A 23,641-nucleotide genomic window follows, 5' to 3' on the forward strand; every position below is an offset into this window, starting at 1 on the left:
AATATATTTTTCACGGGAGCGCTGCTACAAGGCTACGTGAACGCGCTTTAGTCACATAGTCACAGGAACGCGGGAAGGAGAACAATATGGAGATAGGACACTGATCTATAATAGAGAGAACTATGTGTTTCCACATTCGCTAAAAGGAGACGCTGCTGTCGCCCGGCAGTCTCGGTGTATATCTATATATATATATGTATAGATCAGTGAGATAGAATGTTTTTTTTCCATACATATAAACAAAAACAATAAAAATAAGAAAAAAAATACATACATTAGGGCAGATACGTAAATTTGAAAAGCTTTAGAATCTGTATTGTTTTTATAAACTTATTGTTTTGTGATCTCATATTAGAAAGGGTTTCAAAACATATTCTTAAGATCAGTGTTACAAAATGTAATATATGATTGTTTCTTTTGAGTTACTTTTGACTTTTGAATATAAAACTTTGCTAAGATAATTAACAGACTAATAATATGAATATGTTTATCAGAAAAAGATGGGTTTTGATGACAAAGTAAAATATCATGAGGTTCTAAATTAAGGGCTTTGTTGAATTTTTTTGTTATGTCCATTTTAAAGTCAACCCAAAATAAATAGAAAAAGGGCAATAGAAAAATAAATGTTCAATAGCTTCAAGGATTCATTACAAAAGGTACATTTATCACAAACACTATGGATGGAGATAGAATTGATGCTTAATTCCAAATTAATAGATTACGATCCATAAATAGTAAATGTAAAGAGATTAACAAACATTTAACTTACTGACAAATAAGTAGAATAAGATCCACAAATGAATCTCAAAGTTTCACAAACATGAATAAATTCACAAATAAATAAAATTAGATTTGCAAAAACAAAAAAGAAAAAAAAAACATATTCACAAATACATATTTATGTATTAAGGAGCTATGTGGAGGTTTTAACTTTAAAAAAATCTTTAAGATAGAGTTTTCATTTGTACATGTATGAGCCAACCATGATGTAAAAAAAAAGAATGACACCTCCACTGTCCACCACGGTTGCCTCTATCAGCCTGTAGGCTCAATTGTGTGTGGAGGAGTCGGGCCCGAATTGGCGCTAAAATTCACAAAATGTGACGTCATGCGCGTTCTCATCTACTTGGGCTTATAACCATACGGCACGCCTGCCATTATAGTAAGCAGCGGCAATAGTGTTTTCAAATGGACTCTGCGGATGGAAAGAAGCGACCAGCCTCCAGCACAATTCAGACACCCACGGACACTCCTCGTAAATTAAAAAAAAAAAAAGAGCGTGCGGACTGAGAACGAGCATGAGACTGGCTGCAGTTCCTCTAACCGCCACTGGTGTCAGTAACGGTGAGAAATTTCAGAACCTACGCAATGCTCCTTTAATATACAGTAAAAAAAAAAAAAAGTTAATTAAGAGACTTAAGTTTTAGACACCATATTGCCTGTTTTTGCTCTATTTTGATAACAAATACTCCAAATATCTCCAAACCCAGCCATGGCACTGTTTTGCGTCTCTGAGCAACCTGTTTAATTTCAAATTTTACATTTAAAGTATCTTTTCATTTTTTATTTTATAATTTCAAATGTCAGTATTCCATAAATATATATATATATATATATATATATATATATATATATATATATATATATATATATATATATATATATATATAAACATTTATCTATGCATTTGTAACTGTAGGTTAAACATTCCATGTCCTTATGCTGCATTAAACAGTGTGACATCTAAATGCCACTTCAGATTCAGCTTCTGTGTTTCCTCTGCATTGCAAAGATTAATTTAACTGATATGAATTGTCACAGAATAGCATACGCAGTTTGCGTTATTCAGTGGATATTCTCCAAAATAGTGCTAAGGTGATGCGGAGAGACACAGACACGAAGAATTGTTGAAAAAAAAGTTTTTTTGTTTTTGTTTTCTTCACATACAAAGAGTATTATCATCGCTTCATAACATTATGGTTGAACCACTTTTCATACCTTTCTGGACCTTGACTGTTTAATTTACTTGGCATTTAACAGGACAGTCACAAGCCTTCGGGTTTTCATCCAAAATATCTTAACTAACTGTGTTCCGAAGATGAATGAAGCTTTTGCAGGTTTGGAACAACATGAGGGTAAGTGGTTAATGACAAAATTTTAATTTTGGGGTGGAGTATCCCTTTAAATAAGATAAACAATCAATAGTCTGTGACGTGCTTTAATTAAACAAATCCTTTTCCAAAACCAGTCTATTTTTTACTGTCTTTCTACTTAAAAGTGTTTTAATTATTTATTGATGGAGGACTCCTGAAAGTTCCCTGTCTAGAATTAAGAGAGATACTTTTACCTTTCAATGGGTACTACTGCTAGGTGTCCTATTGTATTACTGATGACCACCATAAAGTGTTCTACGTGTCAGTTCTCATGAACAGAGTGATTTAGTGCAATAAAATCGCAGTCAATCCCAAAGCATGTGCTGTTTGTTTTATGAGACATGGAAAAATCTGCACACCTTTTATACACACTACACAGAATCAATAATATAACATTGAAGTAGATTTCTTTAATGCTACCCAATAACATTGCAGTGTAATAGTTTGTTGCTGACTTTTTAAAATAATTTATATTGGGTAAATTAATTACAGCCGTCTTTAGTATTTTTTTAAAGTCTTCAGGTTCACATGATACTTTAGAAACTGTGATACACCACCATTTAAATGTTTGGGGTAAGTTTAAAATAATAATAATAAATCAATAAATGACAGTTAAGACTTAAGATTTATAATGATAGAAGTGATGGCTTCTGGAAATTCAGCAATTGCCAGAGCTATTGCCATTGAAGACTTCTTAAAAACAAACAAAACAAACAAACAAACAAACAAACAAAAAAACAACAACACAAAAGTTGTGTATCTGAATTCACCATTGATTACTATGACAGGGATTTAAATAAACATATTAATTTAATATCTCATATTTTAAATGTTTGCACGCAGTTTGCTCCATATTTGTGATCGATAGTAGGAAAACATCACAAATTATTCATACCCCTGTCAGACACCAGGGGCCCGTTCTTTGTACGTCGCTTATTACATCCGAGATCAAATGACACATCCAAGATGATATCATCGTGCTAATCATGATCCGGCTAATTGGGTTCTTCGAACACACCTGTTGTGTATGATTAGAATCGCTGGATTGAGTTATCTGAGATAATTGAGCATTCATGTGTTGGCTTAAAAGTGGATATGTATCGATACTCGAAACCATGATCAGCAGTGCAGCGATTGGCTGGTGGCAAGACGGCAATGTAATGACGTCATATAATTTAAAACCAGGCGGCAAGGAAGTTGACCGGAAGTTGAAGTCGGCCGCGTGCCGCCATCTTGTAGCAGAACTTCACTTGCATTAGCATTCCCATTGACTCCCATTCATTTTGGCGTCACTTTGACAGCGAATAACTTTACATCTGAGTCATTTAAAAACTCCGTTTGTCCATTATTTATTTCTAATGATACACGACAATGTATAAAGGGCTCCATTACCTTCTATGTTACATTATGGCCCCGTAGAAACAGTTTTTGTAAAAAATAGGCTAACGATTGCGTCATAACCACTCGACTCTCTGTCGCATTACCATACAGACAGGAGGAGAAGCTCGCAGGCAATTAACTTAATATGGCGTACTGGCGTTACATTTTAAAATACTATACAAAATAATTAATCAGAATACTTACTCCTGCTCACTCACGCCAAAGAACTCCCCGCTCAAGCTCGCCGTCTGTGCAAGATTAACGATGGCAGTTTGCACGCACAGCTACTAGAAGATTTACATCTGTCAGACAGGTTGCTGACGTCATCAAGCTTAGTTTGAGTCTGCGCGTCAGAAACGGAAGTGCTAAAAAACGCTAAAAATGGGCTTCACTTGTCTCAACTGAGTTCCAATGAGGTCGCTGTGTCCATTTCTTTTACTGTCTATGTTTAAAACGACACCTGACGAAAAACTTGACAAATTTCTGGACTTTTATAAGGAAACAGCCAAGCAAACAAAACTACATAAATCTTATAATAGATACATGAAACAGATAATAGATACATGTTTTTATTTTTTTAGAATTTTTTTCATGATTCCCAATTATTTAGATTCGCAATTTATAATAGTTGTGCAGTCTTTACATTTTTATTTCAGTGTAGAAATTATCTATTAATTTCATTTTATATTTGGACATATTTGTTACGTGACAGCATTAATGAAAGTTTCTTAAGGGTCAATATCATGTTATCTGCATCTCCTGCGCTCCATCAAGCCACTCTTATAATAGCAGTCATCACTCAAAATAATGCACCACTCTATTATCTGTATAGCATGTGTTTAAGACTCTAATACAATTATGAAGTAATAATTTTATGACAAATAAATATTTCAGTGAGTAAAACTGGCTGTCTATAGTAGGCTGTTATGGACTACACAGCATTTTTATATTATTTTTTTTTATGATTATTATTTTAAATTATTGTCCCTGGATCAGTACGATACACTTGTAATAAAGTAGCGGTGGTAGCAGACATATTTTGAGTATCAGTTCTGGTTGAAAAGAAGCGATCTAATCCTGTTTACATGAAATAAGCCTGCTCCCGAGCAGGTTTAAGCTTACGGACCTGTTGCTATGACAGCAGCTCCGGGATGAGCTTCGAAGAACCAAACGTCAACAATCAAATCCAGCTAACTGAGTTAAATCACCTAGCCACACCTGTAGTTGTATATTAACAATGTTAGAGATACATGACAAGCATATTTTAACAGGCTACGATTAGCCACAATCTAAATAACTGACTGTAAAACAAAACAGTAGCACTCTTACTGTCAATTAGCCTTGTGCTCTTTTAAGCTTCCAAAGTGCCAACTCAGCCCCTGGGAGGAAATGACATAATTGTTTATTGCTCTATAGCAGATGGAGGAATGAGAGTGGCCCCTCCGTTAGCCACGGGAGCAACCAGTGTGCCACACCGATGATTCAAAACAGCATTGAGTAACAGTCTATTTTGCTCTCTCCCTAGTGTGTTAAGATCCCAGAGTACTCCTGCTCTCACTACATCACTGCTTGAAACTGCCTTGTCAGCAAACATGAATGTAGCCATTCCTTCTTCAAATTTTATAAAAGTCATTGCATTTATTTGTGTGTGACATACTGTATTAAGTGGAAGTTACTCTAGAACAGGGGGCTTTAAAATGTCTGGAAACCCACATATGATAATAACCATAACAAGGGACCATTTTCCTAAAATATGAATGCATATGTAAAGGAAAAAAAAGATGTATAAAGAAAAAAATAGATACTATAAGACATACATTACATAACTGACTTTTACCTTATACCTTTTACCTTAGTCATAGCACAGACATAATAGAAGTATGGAAAATGTTTACTTGTATTAAGTTCGCATTGTACTGTATCTTTTTTTTACCCACAGATATGGTCAACATTTTATTCAAAGATTCAAATATATATTTAAACCTCTCCTCTTTTTCGAAGGACACTCTGGGATTTTTAATGACCACAGAGAGTCAGGACCTCAGATTTAACATCTCACCCGTATAGTGTCAGTATAGTGTCACCGTCACTACAGTGGGGCGTTATGCCCCTCAGAGACCACAGGGTGAGCACTCCCTGCTGGCCTCACTTAAACCTCTTGTAGCAGCAACCTAGTTTTCCCAGGAGGTCTCCCATCCAGGTACTGACCAGGCTCAACCCTGCTTAGCTTCAGTGGGCAACCAGTCTTGGGCTACAGGGTGGTATGGCTGCTATTACATATGTTACATTATAACATATATTGATGGTGACAATGTTTCCATCCTAACAAGAGGATTAATCTAGGAATGGCTTATGGATGTCCAGGCTTATTGTTAGCTGCATTATAAGTAATATTTATTGTCTGTATATCATTATTATTATTCTTTTCCTGACTTATGTATATATAAACACATATGGAAGTCTAATGTCTTAAAAATGTTTTTTATTTTCTTTCTTTTTTCGTTGAGCTGAAATGTACTTTGTTGTTCTTTTTTTGTTGTTTAATTAATAAAAAACATTATTAATAAAATTAATATTTCTGACATTTTATACAGTGGGTACGGAAAGTATTCAGACCCCCTTAAAATTTTCCCTCTTTGTTATATTGCAGCCATTTGCTAAAATAATTTCAGTTCATTTTTGCAGATTTATTAAAAAAGAAAAACTGAAATATCACATGGTCCTAAGTATTCAGATCCTTTGCTGTGACACTCATATATTTAACTCAGGTGCTGTCCATTTCTTCTGATCATCCTTGAGATGGTTCTACACCTTCATTTGAGTCCAGCTGTGTTTGATTATACTGATTGGACTTGATTAGGAAAGCCACACACCTGTCTATATAAGACCTTACAGCTCACAGTGCATGTCAGAGCAAATGAGGATCAGGCTCAGAGACAGAATTGTGGCAAGGCACAGATCTGGCCAAGGTTACAAAAAAAAATTGCATCTGCACTTAAGGTTCCTAAGAGCACAGTGGCCTCCATAATCCTTAAATGGAAGACGTTTGGGACGACCAGAACCCTTCCTAGAGCTGGCCGTCCGGTAGGGATGGGCGATACCACATTTTTTCCATGCGATACGATACCGATACTTTTTGTTACAATTTTACCGATACCAATACCAATACTGCTTATAATTTTTAAAGTGTATGTGATTTTTCAAAATAATCTTAATTTAATATATATATATTAATATATATATGTATATATACATTTGCAGTTACCATGGCTACAAGAACGATGATTTGTGGTGTTATTGTTAAAACCATGGGTAATTTTCGTAAGGGAACCTGAAAAAAAAAAAAAAAAAAAAAAACCTTTCACAGGAATGTGCCTGAAAGTGATAAATGGGCCTCATTTTTACCTAGATATTTTATAATTTATTTTAATATATATTAAAAATGTATAAGGTGTGCATTGTAGCTGACACCTAAATGAACACATTACAATTGTTTTATGACTGCAAGTCTTTCTCCTCAAATGCTACTGAGCTTCAAATTTGTGTTTGAGCCCATGTGAAAAAGTAGCACAATTTAATATGGCAGAGTGGCCTGACGGAAGCCTCTCCTCAGTGCAAGACACATGAAAGCCCTCATGGAGTTTGCTAAAAAAAACACCTGAAGGATTCTCTGGTCTGATGAGACCAATATAGAACTTTTTGGCCTTAATTCTAAGCGGTATGTGTGGAGAAAACCAGGCACTGCTCATCACCTGTCAAATACAGTCCCAACAGTGAAGCGTGGTGGCAGCATCATGCTGAGGGGGTGTTTTTCAGCTGCAGAGACAGGACGACTGGTTGCAATCGAGGGAAAGATGAATGCGGCCAAGTACAGGGATATCCTGGATGAAAACCTTCTCCAGAGTGCTCAGGACCTCAGACTGGGACGAAGGTTTACCTTCCAACAAGAAAATGACCCTATCACACAGCTAAAATAACGAAGGAGTGGCTTCACAACAACTCCGTGACTGTTCTTGAATGGCCCAGCCAGAGCCCTGACTTTAACCCAATTGAGCATCTCTGGAGAGACCTGAAAACGGCTGTTCACCAACGTTTACCATCCAACCTGACAGAACTGGAGAGGATCAGCAAGGAGGAATGGAAGAGGATCCCCAAATCCAGGTGTGAAAAACTTGTGCCGTGTTTCCACCGCAGGAACTTTACCCAGGAACCAGGGACTTTGGCCTGGTACTCGGTATGTTTCTACCGCAGGTTACCGTATGTTACTAAATAAAGTTCCGGGTAAAAAATGCCCCTCAGAAAGTCCCTGCTGGCGAGGTGGTACTTTTTCAAAGTTCCGGAACTTTCAGGGGCGGGACTTGGGCGCTAAACATCCTGATTGGTTGAGTTCATGCAGCATTGGTTGAGTTCAACCAGAGACAGGACTTTGGTTCAACCACCATTTATTCGGATTATTTTCAAAATATTACTGTTATTGTGTCATGAAATGTAATTTTAAAAGTATTTCAGGCGAGAATGTAATTGTTTAAAACTCAAATCTGTGGTTTATTTATGAAGACAGAGAAAATCCTATTTCGTTTTATTATAAACATACAGAGAGGAAAATTGCAGTAGCCATGGTCAGCTTACTGAAGTTATCAAGTACGCTGCTGTTTGCAGAATTACCGGATTCGCGTCGTCGCAACATCACACGAATGCACAAAGTCTGAACTACCGAGGATGCACGTCCAAAATCAGCGTACTTTGTTTTGAGAAACGCGCGCAGACCTACGTCACCAGTCTATTTGCCTAATCTTCCCGGTACTTTACACCGCGGTGGAAACGCAGAAAGAAACAGGTCTGGGGGGGGGGGGAAAGTTCCTGGGAAAAAAAGTTCCTGGTACAAATGTTCCGGGTAATGTCGGTGGAAACGCGGCATTGTGGCATCTTTCCCCAAAAAGACTCATGGCTGTATTAGATCAAAAGGATGCTTCTACGAAATACTGAGCAAAGGGTCTGAATACTTAGGACCATGTGATATTTCAGATTTTTTCTTTTTTAATAAATCAGCAAAAATGTCAACAATTCTGTGTTTTTCTGTCAATATGGGGTGTTGTGTGTACATTAATGAGGAAAAAAATTAACTTGAATGATTTTAGCAAATGGCTGCAATATAACAAAAAGTGAAAAATTTAAGGGGGTCTGAATACTTTCCGTACCCACTGTATACTACTATTTTCAAAATAAAATAAAAACATATTCTAGATGATGCAGTTGTTGAGATAGTTTGGCAACTATACTGAGTAAAATCTGTGATAAAGTATATGTATACAGCTGACTGAAAATGAAACTGGCTACTGTGCTCAGGCAACATTTGATCTTGCACTTTCTATTTGCAATTTTTGGATACAGTCCATGACCACAAACTATCCAGTCTATGATGTTTTCCTCTGGAACTAAAATTATCCACATTCCAACTCATTTCAGTCTCTCTGCTAATGATAATCTGCGTAACAATGCTTCTATTCAATGAAGTCTATCAGAACCAAATGTTTTCAATGTTGTGCAACTTATGAATGACTTGCTAATCTCTTCTGATCTTCTGTTCGGTCAATCTTGATTCCTTTATGTGCAATAAAGATGCTTATATTGGCATGTTTACGGTTAAAGATTAAAGGCTATATGGCTTCCTCACTGGTAATCCCAGCAGATATTAATGTTCCCATCATGCTGGTTGAGTTTAAACAAGTGGGTACAGGACTGTGGGGGAGGGCTGGTAGGGATTAATTTGACAAGTTATGTAAGCATGCCAACCAAGTAAAAGGAGAGAGACAGTAGGAGATGAAATGAGATGGTGAAAATTTCAGTAGGTTTAAGAACGCAGGCATTGGGGAGGAGAAATTCTGTGTCCGTAGAATGCTGAGCTTTTTTGGAATGTTGATGGTATTTGAACTGCCCGCCCATGACAGAACAAAGAAAGTTTTTACTCGCTGTGCTCAACAGAAAAAGAGACAAAGTGGGAACAGATGGGAAACAGAACTGTTCAGGTCTGGGAAGTGCCGTCAAGACTTCCCCAGTCGATCCCCTATTTTCTTCAAAACACCTTTTCACTCATGATGAACAAATGAACAAAGCGATCATATTAAAAGTTTAAAAACTCAGTGTCCTTAAACAGTGAGAGTTCACGCCATATGCATTCTGTCTTAAACTTTTTCTGTTATGCTTTCACAGAAGTCAAGTCTTTTCCCCCCAAACATTGCAAAAGCATTCTTTTAACCAGTCAAATTCCGCTAAAGGCGTTGTGCAGCATTTGGGGTAGGTTTTCGTTTGCTCATCTTACACAACTTTAGAGAACCTGAGCTGTGTGAGGTCACAAAGGAAGCACAGGGACACCCCTGCTGTAATGCTGCCAAAAACTAGTTTCCTAATGCTCTTTGCTGTCATCTGTTTTGAAAGTTATCCATATCCAAGAAAGCTGAATGATATAATGATAATGCAGAGGCAAATAAAAATAAAAAAAACATTTGCAAAAGCGTAACGTACTCTTACATCAACATACACGTCAGCTCAATTCAATACCATTCATTTTGAACCATATAATGAGTGAGTGGGTGATTGAGTGACTTGTGGCCAAGTATGGTGTCCCATATACAAGTACACCCATCCAAGTGCACACACAAGCAGAGCAGTGGGCAGCCAATTTTGCTGTGGTGTCCGGGGAGGATTTGGGGGTTCGGTGACTTGCTCAAGGGCACCTCAGTCGTGGTTGTTGAAGGTTGAAGAGAGCGCTGTTCATTTACTACCCCCACCTACAATTCCTGCTGATACTTAGACTGGAACCTGCAACCTTCAAACACAAGTCCGACTCTCTAGGCCAGGGATGGGCAACTTCAGTCCTGGAGGTCCACTGTCCTGCAGAGTTTAGCTCCAACTCTAATGAAACACACCGGCCATAGCTTTCTAGTGATATTGAAGATATTGATAGCTTGTTCAGTTGTGTTTAAGGTTGGAGGATTTTTTTTATATTTGTACTAGAAAAGCAGACAAAAACACGGAGGAATAATTTTATTTTTTAGCATTTTAGCAATGTCTGCAACATTTATTGCCAGGATTTATGAATTTAAGACTTTCTGCTCTGATTTAAGACCTTAATTTGGTTTAGGTCTTAATTTGTGTGAAGGTGAATTAAGAATTTTAAAGACCTTTTCATAACCTGCAGAAACCATTTTTCATGTTAACTGTTTGATTGTCAGTATGAGACCACAAAACAAGTAGAGACCATATAATTCCTGATAAACACATAATTGGCCTTTATTAACACTGCCTTCCAGAAAAAGAAAAAGGTTTTCAGCAGCCATACTGTGAGATACCCACAGTGCCTGCCGAGTCTGTGAAACTTCCGTGGGTCTAATGCCTATGCATTTTCATTCCCAAAATTGAATACCAATTCACGAAGTCCAACTCTGCACATATTTCAGAGACAGGGAAAAGCTGATGCAATAACAATAACAGTGAAAATGCATTTTAGTGGCAATAAGCTCTAACATAACTGTTTTTAAACTGTGCATTGCATTTGGTTTATGTTCTCAGTCTTCCATTACATAATCAGGTTGGTAAGGGCTAGCAATACCACAGTGCCCTCCAATGGTCATAACTGGGACAAAGGTTTACAATGACTGCTTTGGTTTCCTGTTTGATATGAATAAAAAAAACAGTGACTTGCATAACAGGGCAGAGGAAGGGACGTGCCAGGTCACTGAGTAATCTGGAAACTTTTAACCATTTCACTGTTTCACAGTCTCTTGGGTGATACCGGGGGTCTCCAGGGATTCCTAGAAACAGCATAGCATTTTGTCACCATCACCAAAATTAACGGGAATTAAAATTAGTGAACAGGAAATGAGCAATTTTGTCCTGCAAGCAGATGACACGGCACTTCAGTAGGGCACTTTGAGTGACTGAAAACTAGTACTTATTTGGCTCAATAATATCAATATTTACAAAAACAGAAATTAGATAAAGCACAATTATATCAGAAGCTGCAAATCAAAATTGTCCTTCAGCAGTAATTAAAGCAAAGCCAGTTCAAAACAACCATTTAGCTAAAACACCTTTTAGAATAAAGATTTCTGAACGGATAACTTACAGGAAAGGAATATTATTCTACACTAATATTTACATCAAATATATGCTATTCAGCCTGTACATTCTCATATATTTAAAGCACTTAAACAACTTATAACTTAGGTTTTTGTGCTTGCAGTCGATCGGAGGGCCTCGGATATCATAATCTAAATGAGTTGAAGGAACAGATTAAAGTTTGAACATATTCCCTCGAACAAATAAAAGCTTGAAGAAAGTCCCTTGAACAAATAAAAGCTAGTAGCAGCGCTTTTCCATCATTATATTCCTTAACAATGAAAAATGCCCTGTGATCGCCATGCACAAGAGTGAAAACCACAATTTTTTGTGTAAAAGTGTTAGCCCAGCAAAAGGCCCGACAGAGCATTCAGGTCCCTCATATACGGGTTGTCACTGAGGATACGGTCAATACGCTGCTTTTGGTCAGGAAAGATATCATACAACTTCCTTTTGAGCTCTGTGGTTTCTGAGGGTGACCGCTGTGGAGGTGGAGAAGGGGCCAGTCGAGGAAGGTGCCAGTCTGGATGTCCAGAGTGTGGCCAGTGGGAAGGGGAAGAGGGACGTGCTGTGGACTGCGCTGCCGAGGCGTATACTGATGGGGTTGCTCGAAGGTCTGTTCTCGATGGGGCCATTATGGGACTTCCTCTGTGACAGGACAGAAAAGTTTGAGTAACAGACGAAGACTAGGAATGTGTGATAACCACTGCTGGGTTTATTTGAACTCACCGACGGCCTTTAAATAGAAATTCATCTAGGTGAGGTCCATTCTTTCCAAGTGGGTCATCTGGGATCATAAAGTGATCTTCTACAAAGGTGAACTGTAAGAGTCTGAAAAATCCATACAGTGAGCTCTAAATCTGAGCAAACGTTAACTGAGCACACAAAAAACATCAATGTACACAATCATTCAAACGTTTGGTGTCAATAAGATATTTTTTATAAATTTTGAAATAAGTCTCAGCCAGACACTATTGCCTAAGGCTGCATTTACTTTCAAAATTGTCAAGTATTATTATAGTTTAAAAGGACTGTTTTCTTATTTTAAAATGTAAGTTATACCTGTGGTGGCAAAGCTGAATTTTCAGTAACATTACTCCAGTGAGTGACATGATATGCTGATTTGTGCTCAAGAAACACTGATTATTATTATTATTATCAGTGTTGGATGAAGCTCTCCTGTTTAACATTTTTGTGGAAACCAATATCAGGATTAAGAACATTCAAAAGAACAGCCTGCATTTATTTGAAAGTACTAAAAATATATATATATATAATATGATATTTGTAAAACTGTACATCTCAACTGTCAGTTTAGATCAGTTTATTATGTCCCTGCTGAATAAAAGTAATACTTTATTTCTTACTGACCCCAAAAGTTTGGAATGGTAGTTTATGTTATTAGGAAAAAAGAACTGATGGTGTTCCGGACATCTCGCTGTAAAGGTGTTCTTCTTACCTCTCCTGAACTATCTTTCTCCATGCTTCTGACTGGTTCACAAAGTCCCTCAGGTTGTCATTGGTGACGATAACCCCACCTGTCTTCTCAGCCAGATGAAGTAGGAATCTGTGAAGAAGGTCATAGATCAAGCAGGGCTTCGAGAAAAACCTAGGGCACGTATAAAACACTGTGTAGAATTCATCCTCAAAGTTCTCTGATTTCCCAATTCTACCCACTTGCTCTTGAAAGAATCATAAATGGAGCACACAACACCTGTTTGATTATGCATGATTTCAATTAATAATTTGCAATTAATATTGGCATCCAGATCACAGATGACACACACTGAAAATATACAGTATGTCTGTAAATATCTCTGCCGATACAAGACACAATATGCATATTTTTACATCAACTTTACTTTTTGTAAACTCCGATGTGTGCATGGGAAATTTATGCACTTTGATATCCGATCTCTATTTTGTGCGCAGACATCTTTTATACACAGCAAGTACATTTTTGTGATTTCCAGAAACATTATTGAAAATCAGTATGCAAATGAATCAACGTAAAATACCATTTTGTCTGGTAATGTGTTGAGGAACAGACAGAAAAAAATTCTAGATGACTGGATCTTGTACCTGTCATCATGGGAAGAAATTCTCTGTCCACACACTTCTCTAGATGGAGTGAAAGAAAGGAGTCGCAAGTTTTCCAGTTGGGTCAGAAAGTGTTGTTCTGCAACAATGCATGTAATATGTCACATTTTTGACTAGAAACGTCTAGTCAAATATATATATAGCTGGTCTAATGACAGAAGGAAACTGAAATCCTACCAGTGATGTTGGGGTCTTTTTTCTGTCTCCATTGAGGAACAAAGACAGTGATTTCACGGTGCCCTCTGCGCCAAAAGGCCTCTACAGCGATGGCGATCCCACGACAAGAAAAGATTCGATGGAGTCCATGTCTAGTCAGAGCAAACAGGGAAGTGAAAGGTCATAACCAGTTTGAAATAGCATGCTTTCAAACTACTCATACAATTTTAGCAGTATTTGGATATATGTTGTGCACTGAGTTAATTTCTGTGCTTATGGAAGATTTGGAGGACCTACTGCTTTTGTCAATATGCAGTGCAGTAAGTGGGATACTGTAGCCCACAATGCAACACAATGTTTCCACTTTACTTTCCACTTATGGATGTGCAGTCATAAATAAACCATGTAGTGAGGTAATTTGAAAACAAGTGTGACACTGCTGTTTTTTTTTTTAAACATTTATCACTGCATTCTGTATCCAGAATTTTAAATTACTAGGCAGTACACAATATATTCCCTTATGCAGTAAAAGGTATAACAGGTGTAATTAATTCACATTCAAACATGCTAAATTCACCAAGACGGCTGATTAAATAACCAGAGACAAAAGTTCCCTCCTGAATATCAATTTGCTCGATCAGGAAACAGCTCTGCATTTCATTTCACAATGCATCTACCACTGATAGAGAGATAAGTATATATGTAAATGCATTTGAGAAGAGATGTAGAACATGTACTTCCTTTTACCATGCCAAGTCTTGATTAGACACAACTGACGCAAAAGAGTGCAAAAATAGATGCACATCTCCATCCATTCAAAACGCTCAGCCAAAATGACACACGCATACAGATGTGCAGCCGTCTTCAAACACCCCCCAGTCAACACACAGACACACAAACTGAACCACAGAGGGGTCACGGGGAAGTTCCCTCTACCAGAGAAAGTTATTTTTAACAGGAAGTGTTACAAAATCAACGACCATTGACGTAAAAAGTCAGATAATTTTCCCAGTTTGGAAATGTAAATTGCTAAATATGCAAAATAAAAATAAAAAACACTTTCATTTCTCCCTTGTAAAAACACCAAATAAAAAAAACCCCATGTGGTTCACCTCTAACTCATCCATATGAAGATCTTATCAAGTGACTGTAGACTCTGATTGTGTACACTGGCAGGACAGGTAAGACTTCAAGAACTGACTTGTAAATGTAGTTCTTTGTCCGAAATGACTCTAGACTGTCAATACAGACTAGAGACTTTTTTTTAAATACTACAAACTTTTTAAAATAGGCAAGGCGCCATTTATTTTTAGTGTAGACAGGTGTAAGGAACCTTTCCTTTCAAAACAATCATACTACCTGAGAAAACTGTGAAATGAGAAATGAAACCGTACCAAATCCTGGATACATGCCAGGCCAAAGCAACATCATTTAAGCAGGAACAAGAAGTGTATATACACAGCACCAGTTTCAGTCCACGACCTTCGCTGTGACTTTCATCTACAATTGCAAGATATTGAGATCCTTCCTATCTGCTGTTGCAGTGGTTCTTGGTAACTGCATATTTTGGCTGCTATGGCAACAAGATTTCACCTGAGGATTCAGATCTCAAATATCATGCAAGCATACAAATCAGCCATGAGAAACCATGTGTGAGCTGCTGCCTTTAAGACTGGCTGAACCATGACTGTTCAGTGCTCTGCATGGATAGTATGGTATAATTAGTCGAGGTGTGAGCGTTCTGCAGCAATCCAATAGCTTTCTAAATGACTTTGTTTTCTTGAGTAGCTAAGGACAACCTTCGCATTACACGTTGCACTTTTGTTTCTTGCTATAATTTGAGTGGGAGCATTTCTTAAAAACTCAAGAATACACTATGTTTCAGATCTTTCTAGTATATGCCTACATGCTTTGTTGAGGTAAAGATCTTATGGTTCTAAAAAAAATCCCACCTGACACTTTATCCCACGATATACCTTTCTATCCTGTGACTTCTCTAGTAGGGTCTGAAGATTTTATTTTCTTCACCCCTGTATAACACCTCAGTTTCCATTTTAGTACTTCTAAGAAGCACAGTCACATCCGGTAAGCCACTTAAAGAGCCAAACTGGGGGCTGACAAAGGGAGAGACCCACAGAGAGGTTGCCTTTTACATGGGAGGAAGGGGGTGTGGGTGAGAAAGACTATGCAGAAAGGAAAAAGGACTCTTACAAACTCTCACATACTAGAGTTCATTAACACACAGAGCTTACTGGAAGTGACTTACTTTAACCTTTATGGGCACTTACACCATCAACAACACCAACGTTTCCACACTCCCTCAAATAGTCTCCAAAAAAGCATCAGTCACACCTGTCCTTTACAATGGTTTCATAATATAAGAATTATACAAATGCCGAACTCGAAATACTAAATGCATCATTTAAAGTTTAGGTCATTTCCTCATCATCATGCTTTTCATTATCCAAAGGAACACAAAAGGAGAAATTCTGAAGAATGTTCATTTTCAAACAATGAACGCAGCAGTGAAATGGATCTGTCAAGCCCCCTTCAAGTCTTCAAGCTATACGATAGACTTTGTAAGAAATTGCAGAAATAATGCAGACGTTTCAGTCTGTTCTTCACATAAAACTTTTGTGCTTTCAAAACGACTTTTAATAGGCAACATTTATGGTGCTTTTTGGTAATTTTGGGAGTTTTACAGCAACTTAAATTGTATTTTTCCAAGTGCTGGAATCTAGAAAGCTGGGGGGCTGATGTCAAATATATAAAATCACCAAAAATAATGAGGATAAGTGAAGGCTGGAATACACTACACAACTAAAATCTGAACTATAAAACACCAGGCATCAAACACTTGTTGACTTTGGAAATGTTTAAAAAGAAAATCTGGGGCATCATGAACTAAATAGCAATGACCTTCAATATTCAAATATTAAACACTTCTGGTATTCACAGACTGAATGGAATAATAGTCTAAAGCTCAAAAACGTATTTGCATTGCACTAGGTGATTTCTTGTGAAATCTGTCAACTCCAACTGCTCTAAATCTGCCTATGAGTTTCAGCGACTAATGGCAACTTGTCTACGCTGCAAATTGGAGCAAAAATCTCAGCAAAAGTTTTGCAGTGTATTGCAGCCTTAAAAGAACACTCCACTCATTTTCCAACTCCCCTAGAGTTAAACAGTTGAGTTTTACCGTTTTTAAATCCCTTCAGCCGATCTCCGGGACTGGTGGTAGCACTTTTAGCTTAGACAGTTAGCATCTCATTCAAAAATGACCAAAGAGTTTCTATATTTTTCCTATTTAAAACATGACCCTTCTGTAGTAATCAAGGAAGTTTGCTGCCATACCACGGGTGCAGCAGGTGCGGTGATATTACTCAACACCTGAAAATAGTCCCCAGCAACTCTGCTATTGCTGCAACAATACAAACTAGCAGGGACTATTTTCAGGTGCTGAGTAATATCACTGTGTCTGCTGCACCCGTGGTATGGCAGCAAAGTTCCTTGCATATTATGTTAAAATAAGTTTTAAATAGGAAAAAAAAATAGAGAAACTCTTTGGTCGTTTTTGAGCGAGATGCTAATGGTCTAATCAGATTCAATGATCTATGCTAAGCTAAGCTAAAAGTGCTATCGCCAGACCTGGAGATCGGCTGAATGGATTCGAAAACAGTAAAACTCAACTGTTTAACTCTAGGGCAGTTGGAAAATTAGCCTATTTTCCAAAAAAGTGGAGTGTTCCTTTAAAAGCACACAGATTTACGGTTTTAAATATTTTCTTTCACATTCATGGAAGAAGGAGAACCGTCACTGCCGTCACTACAAAATTATACAATCTGACTGAGACTTACGCCATTGCTACATTACTCCCATCGATGATGATGTGTCGCAGATCTTGGCAGCCCTGTTCATTTTGTAGAACTAGTCGGTAGGGGGTTCTCAGGGACTGCTGGAAACGAGATATGCCGGTGAGGGGTGCTGGTTTAGAGGTGCTATGTGCCTCTGAGCGAGGTAAAGGTGCCCTTCCAGGGAGCGTCTGGTAAGAGCATCCTGGTCGTGTTTCGGTGCTCCGGAGAGGAGGGCCTTGAGAGGAGCTGCGGAGATTGGTCACACTCTCCTTCCGGACTGGAACCATTGTTTGAGAGCTACCACGGGGCAAGTAGTCAAACCGGGACTCTGTCTTAAAATCAAGTGCAGCTATTCGAGGCTTCCTTTCTGTCTCTGTCAAGTCGTTATCATCGTCATCAATGATGATCACTTCACATACATCATTCTGTGCACCATTGTTTCTTTTAAGAGTGGCAGAAGCCAGTGGCACACTGCTTGTCTGGTTCTTCTGACCTATGCCATTAGCGCTAGGAGGTCTTATGTTTTCTTTGCACTTGATCTCTGCAAGAGCTCGCATCTGAGCCCGTTCCTTCTCTTTGAGCCTCACACAGGTAGAGGTGGACGAGGTGTTTGCACAGGGCAACAGGTCGGGAGTGCGAGAAGTGCACTGTGTTCCTTGTGTTCTCTGGGTCTTTTGAGTCTCTTCCACAATTCTTTCCAGAAGTAAAAACGTGTCTTCTGTCTGCCCTGTCTCACGCACCACCTGCTCCACCACCTCCTGCTGGTAGCCCATGGTTCGGAAGAAGTTAACGAGACAGCGCAAGTTAGTCTCAGGACTCACCACCTCAATTTCATTTGTCGATTCACTAGATGCTAGTGTCCCTTTTGCAGGCGCAACTGTCAAAGTTTGGCTTGGATCTCGTAGTCGCTCACCTAACTGCTCCTCGTCTCTCCTCTCCAATGAGTATTGCCGCTTAGTGTCCCTCTGCTCGCTTTCAGAGCACCGCCGCTTGTTGCAAGGCCGCCCATTTAGACCAGGTATAACATCAGGAGTGGTGGCAGGACCTGAGGTTTTATCCTCAAAAGTGGTGTCCAGGATACGGTTGGAGAGGTCTGTTACAGGTGTGCTAGTCTGGGAGCGGTCCTGCTCAAGGTCTATGATAACTATAGGCTGTGTGGGGCTCTGGGCCAAGCCCAGAAGTTCCTCTTTGAGGGCACTGGGCAGCAAAAGCAGCTCCATGGCATATTTATCAGCTCGGTCTTCCACAAAAGTCTTAAAAGTGCGCTTTACCAAGGGCTCTCTGTCAGCCGGCAAGCTTCGCTTCTCCTGAAAGAGGACGACAAACTGCTGAACACGACTTTGAGCCATGACGACAGCCTCTGCACGCCCGCTCAACTTCAGACGACCCGGCTCCAGAACTTGGACCTCTGCACTCGTCTCTCTAAGAAGCCGTTCTAAAAAGAGTCCACGAGCACCAGCAAAAATGCAGTGCATGTTCACCGGGTACCATTCTTCCTTCTGAAGCTCTGGGTCACATAGGCCTTTCACATACTCCTGCAAAACAATCACAGCAGGACTGGATTACAACACATACATTGCAAAAGATAGAAAACTTCACTTCCAGAAGGAGCAGGGATACTTGACAACGCAATTATATCACTCTAGAATAATTATTCTCAGGAGAGAATAATAAATGAAAAACAAGTCTAACTGGTTTTTATTATTTTAAACTAGGATGCATATAAGATTTGCCTTGAGCATTTTTCTAGGGAGATTCCACATGCCCATTATCATATCGATGAAAGTGTGAATAGTCTACATATGAGTATGACACCACAACCAAATGTTAGACACACAGAGCATCAATGTTTTACATTTCGCAATGTTTCAACACTGTGTACAAGAGAAAGTATTATTTCCTTAAAAACTTATTTTCTGACTATTATTATTATTAATATGACACTTTTATTGAATACATTTAATTATAAAAGTACTTGCAGCTGATCTATTTATGAAAATAAAATCTAAATCTATATATGGCTGAGTGAGATTACCAAATCACAATGGCTGTGTTTTGTTTATATAAATATATACTTGGCGTTTCAGAGTGAAGTGCAGCAAATTGTTAAGTTACATGCAAACATCTCTCATAATAGTACTTCAGTTCACAGAAAATGCTGCTTCACACAATCTCCATGTCTTTAGTGTTGTGAATTTAATGTTTCCTATTATATATATATATATATATATATATATATATATATATATACACACACACACACACACACACACACACACACAAATTATACTTACACAATTTTTATCAAAATAACCTTATTTGCCCAAAAACTGCCCTAAAAGTACTGTATTTTACAACAAGCTAATATGGTTAAAAACTATTTTCTTTGGAAAATTTTGGGAGTTTCTTTAACTTAAAAGACACGCTACTGACCTAAGTATGTGGCTTTGAGTGAGTGGGTGAGCCTCTGTAAGCAAATAACTACTAGTTCGAAAGAAAGAACAACACAGGAACCCCTTGGGGTGGACCATTTTGCCACGTCTTTGCTGAACTTTTTATTTCTTTGATCTGAGCGAGCAGGTTACGGTAAATGAAATACTCATATACAGTACCAGTAATGACACCAGGTTAAAAGTCACTACTCTTGAGTAGTAACTAAAACCGAAAATGAAATGCACTAGGGGCCTCCCGTCTTGTCCTGACTAAGCAAACAGATCTGTCAAAGACTCATGAGAAAGTTCGTGACACAGTTTGGATGAGAAGCAGATACTAGCTCCTATCTGTTTTTTTTTGTTCAAACGGGAAGAGATATACAAAAGTCAGTGAGATGTAGGTTTTTGCCTGTCAACGTGATTTCATTGAAAATTCCTTGACACTTCAGTTTTGTGGTTATAATATTTATATCTGTGAAAAAGAATATAAAAAAAAATATATATGAAAAAAAATGTAAGAGGAAGTACACATGGTGGCGAAACACATCCACTGAGTGGTTTCCGTTTCATGGCTTAACAATAAGGATATTCCAGGTTTACTGGCACTGATGGTTATAATTTCCTTATTAGATCTGACTAGAATTGCAAACAATGGCATGTCAGAACTAGGTGATGACGCCACATGTGTTCAGTGAAAAACCACGTCTTTTGTTGCTGTCTTGGTAACACATTTTTTTGACACCACATTAACGGGAAACATCTAGGCGAAACTGTAGTGTTGGATAATCTATAAAGTGTTTCTTTCTGCTGCGATGTTACGAAATGCACCGAAACATAATCCTTTTACATTGGCCATAATGGAATGGATCTATGTGGTTTGACTGAAGTATTTTCCCAAGTTACATAATAAAGCAGAATTGTGATGATTTATTCAATTAATATGACTGTACTGAGTATCAGCACAGCTGGGATTTGGCCAATGTGATTCACAGGCATGAAGCCATTCATAGCCATGCTGATGCTCAACACTACATTATGAGTGTGATGAATGATATCACTATTTTAGATCAGTTCAATAAACTAGGAAATAATTTCAATTAACTTATGTTTCAGACAAAAACTGTGCAAATTGTAGCCGTTTATCTTCTCTGCCCAAAGTTCCAATTAAGCCAAAGCATCAAGCTCTGCCTAGTATCACCCAGAAATGTAAAGACTAAAAGCCGGTCTGGATCAGGGAATTTCGAACTGGAGCAGAGTGACAGAGCTTCAAGTTGTGAAAAACAGAAAAAATATTCGTTTTGAAAATGATTGTTAAATATCAGTCCTTTTTTAATTTGTTTTAAAATTAATAATAATAATAATAATAAAAAGATTGATCTATTAAAAAAAAAATAAAAGGATAGATCAAATATTTTTGAGAACAGGAAACCGCATACTACAGACTTTGTTTAAATGTCAAATAAAGACAAACGTTGCTGTCAAACGCAGCTGAGTTCATTCTGACATCAGCCTTCTCCAGCTATTACGTAGCAACTTAAGTTATGTTCATGAATTTCTCTTATAACAGTCAAACATCAAAACAAAAAACCAGCAGCAACATTGTTTAAGATATACATATTTTTACAATTTACTTTCATTTACCTTCGCTTTTGAAACATCTTCCTTTTTTCCCTTCAACTGGAGCCAGATCTGCCTGGAAGCCTTACTTCCGTGAGCTCCAGTGTGATCCAAGAGCCCAATAATCGTGAATGTCACTTGGAACACCTGTTCGACTTTCGGTTTGCTGCATCTGAGCTCTGTCTGCTTGTCCTCATGTACCGTGAACTCGTCTACGGTGAGGGGCTCGGACTGCGTTCTGCTGGCGGAAGGGGACTGCCTGCCTCCCGGCGGCTCTGTGCAGGTTACCTCGGTGATTCGCTTCATCCCGAGGAGGGGCCGCGTTGTTGACATTTTATTCTTAGCTATATTAATCTATGTAGATCACAGCGACTTCACTTTCATAATCACCCCTTGTAAAATGAATCGTTTACCCCCTTCATGTTCGAGTTCCCACCCTCCGACTCTCGGCGTTAGTCAACAGCGCTGTAGTATTATCTGTTTCGACGGTGCTCGGTTAGCCTGCTAGCCTAGAACTCAAGCGTCGCACCCGGAAAACCCCGCGCACGTCATCAGCAGACGACGACGTTTGTCGAGATGTCATCGCTCTGATTACAGATAAGAGTCTGTTGCACGGGGCAACCATTGTTTATGCGAAAACACATACAGCAGTTATTGTTAATAAATACAAATATTGTGCCGTTTGAAACAACTCATTCATGCTCACAAAGGCTTCATTTATTTGATAAAAAATATGGTAAAAACTGTAATGTTATGAAATATTATTACAATTTAAAATAACTGTTTTTAAAATATATATTAAAGTGTAATTTATTTCTGTGATGGCAAAGTGGAATTTTCAGCATCCATTACTCCAGTCTTCAGTGTCAAATGAATCATTCTAATATGCTGATTATTAATATGCTCAATTATATATATATATATATATATGCTCAACTGGTACTACCAAATAAGCAAAGGATTTAACTGATCAAATTAAGAGGCAAATTCTTCTTTATATTAAATTAAAAATGTTATTCATAAGTTCTTGATGAAATAATAAAATAGTAATTAATTATCATTAAAGAGAAGAACTGACAAAGCAATTGCACCCCTAAAATTATTCCTTATCATTATTAGTCTTATTATTTTTATACCCAATCATGTGATTAAAACTGGTCTCCATTACTGTAGTATATAAAATGTTCCTTTAGAATTCATTCCTTCTGTGTTTCATTAGTTGTTCTGTGCCTCCCTTATTTTTCTTGCTTATCATAACAAGTTTTGCATCTGCAGTGTCTTCATCTCTCAAAAGACTTGATGGCCCTGTGGCCTTGACAAGAGGAAGGAACTTTCCAGGCCCCTATTCTAATCTCTCTTTATTCCCGGGAAATTCCCAGGAGATATTTATGTTTGTGTAATCAATGTGTCCAAGCATAAAAACACATGATCCTGATGGTCCAACTGGATGTTAGAAAGGAGGACTAGATCCTTTGATTTACCACTCACAACTGTTTCAAAACTACAGTAATACTTAAAAGAGTATACTAACAAAGAAAATATTTTGAAAAATTTCTGTTTTTTGTTCAAATAATGAATGTCAGAGATTTTATTTTTTAATTTTTGTAAGTTGCCCGTGACTTATTTCAAATTGCAATATTTTATTTCTAAATAATACATTTAAGTAACATATTGAAGTTACTGTGTGATCATACTGACACTTACATAATCTCTGCATTTACATAAGTGACAGCACAGCAAAACTTGAACACCTGAGTTTCATGGTACAATTAAAACTTGTGCTTCAAAAGAAGTACTTTTTTTTTTCTCTCAAGCTCTCAGGGACAGAGTG

At 37.9% G+C, this 23,641-nt stretch overlaps 1 protein-coding gene across 1 annotated transcript; it reads right to left on the bottom strand.

Annotated features, from left to right (window-relative positions):
• Window positions 1-10,798: 10,798 nt before the first annotated feature.
• On the bottom strand, window positions 10,799-22,395 carry LOC132156179 (NEDD4-binding protein 1-like). The gene is made up of 7 exons (XM_059565071.1): window positions 21,835-22,395; window positions 17,765-19,296; window positions 13,929-14,059; window positions 13,734-13,830; window positions 13,111-13,218; window positions 12,381-12,482; window positions 10,799-12,299 (listed from the first exon to the last, which is right to left on the bottom strand). The coding sequence occupies exons 1-7, from the start codon at window positions 22,141-22,143 to the stop codon at window positions 11,993-11,995; spliced, it is 2,586 nt and encodes an 861-aa protein (XP_059421054.1). The 5' UTR covers window positions 22,144-22,395; the 3' UTR covers window positions 10,799-11,992.
• Between the last annotated feature and the right edge of the window lie 1,246 nt (window positions 22,396-23,641).

This window comes from Carassius carassius, chromosome 13, assembly GCF_963082965.1.
Source record: "Carassius carassius chromosome 13, fCarCar2.1, whole genome shotgun sequence".
Taxonomy (NCBI): Eukaryota; Metazoa; Chordata; class Actinopteri; order Cypriniformes; family Cyprinidae; genus Carassius; species Carassius carassius.

Coding starts and splice junctions, on each gene's coding strand:
- LOC132156179 (XM_059565071.1), bottom strand. CDS start 22,143: ATGTCAACAACGCGGCCCCTCCTCGGGATGAAGCGAATCACCGAGGTA. Junction 13,219..13,733: donor ATTTCTTCCCATGATGACAG/GTACAAGATCCA, acceptor CCTTCTTCACAG/ATTCCTACTTCATCTGGCTG. Junction 12,300..12,380: donor TTTCTATTTAAAGGCCGTCG/GTGAGTTCAAAT, acceptor GTCCTGTCACAG/AGGAAGTCCCATAATGGCCC.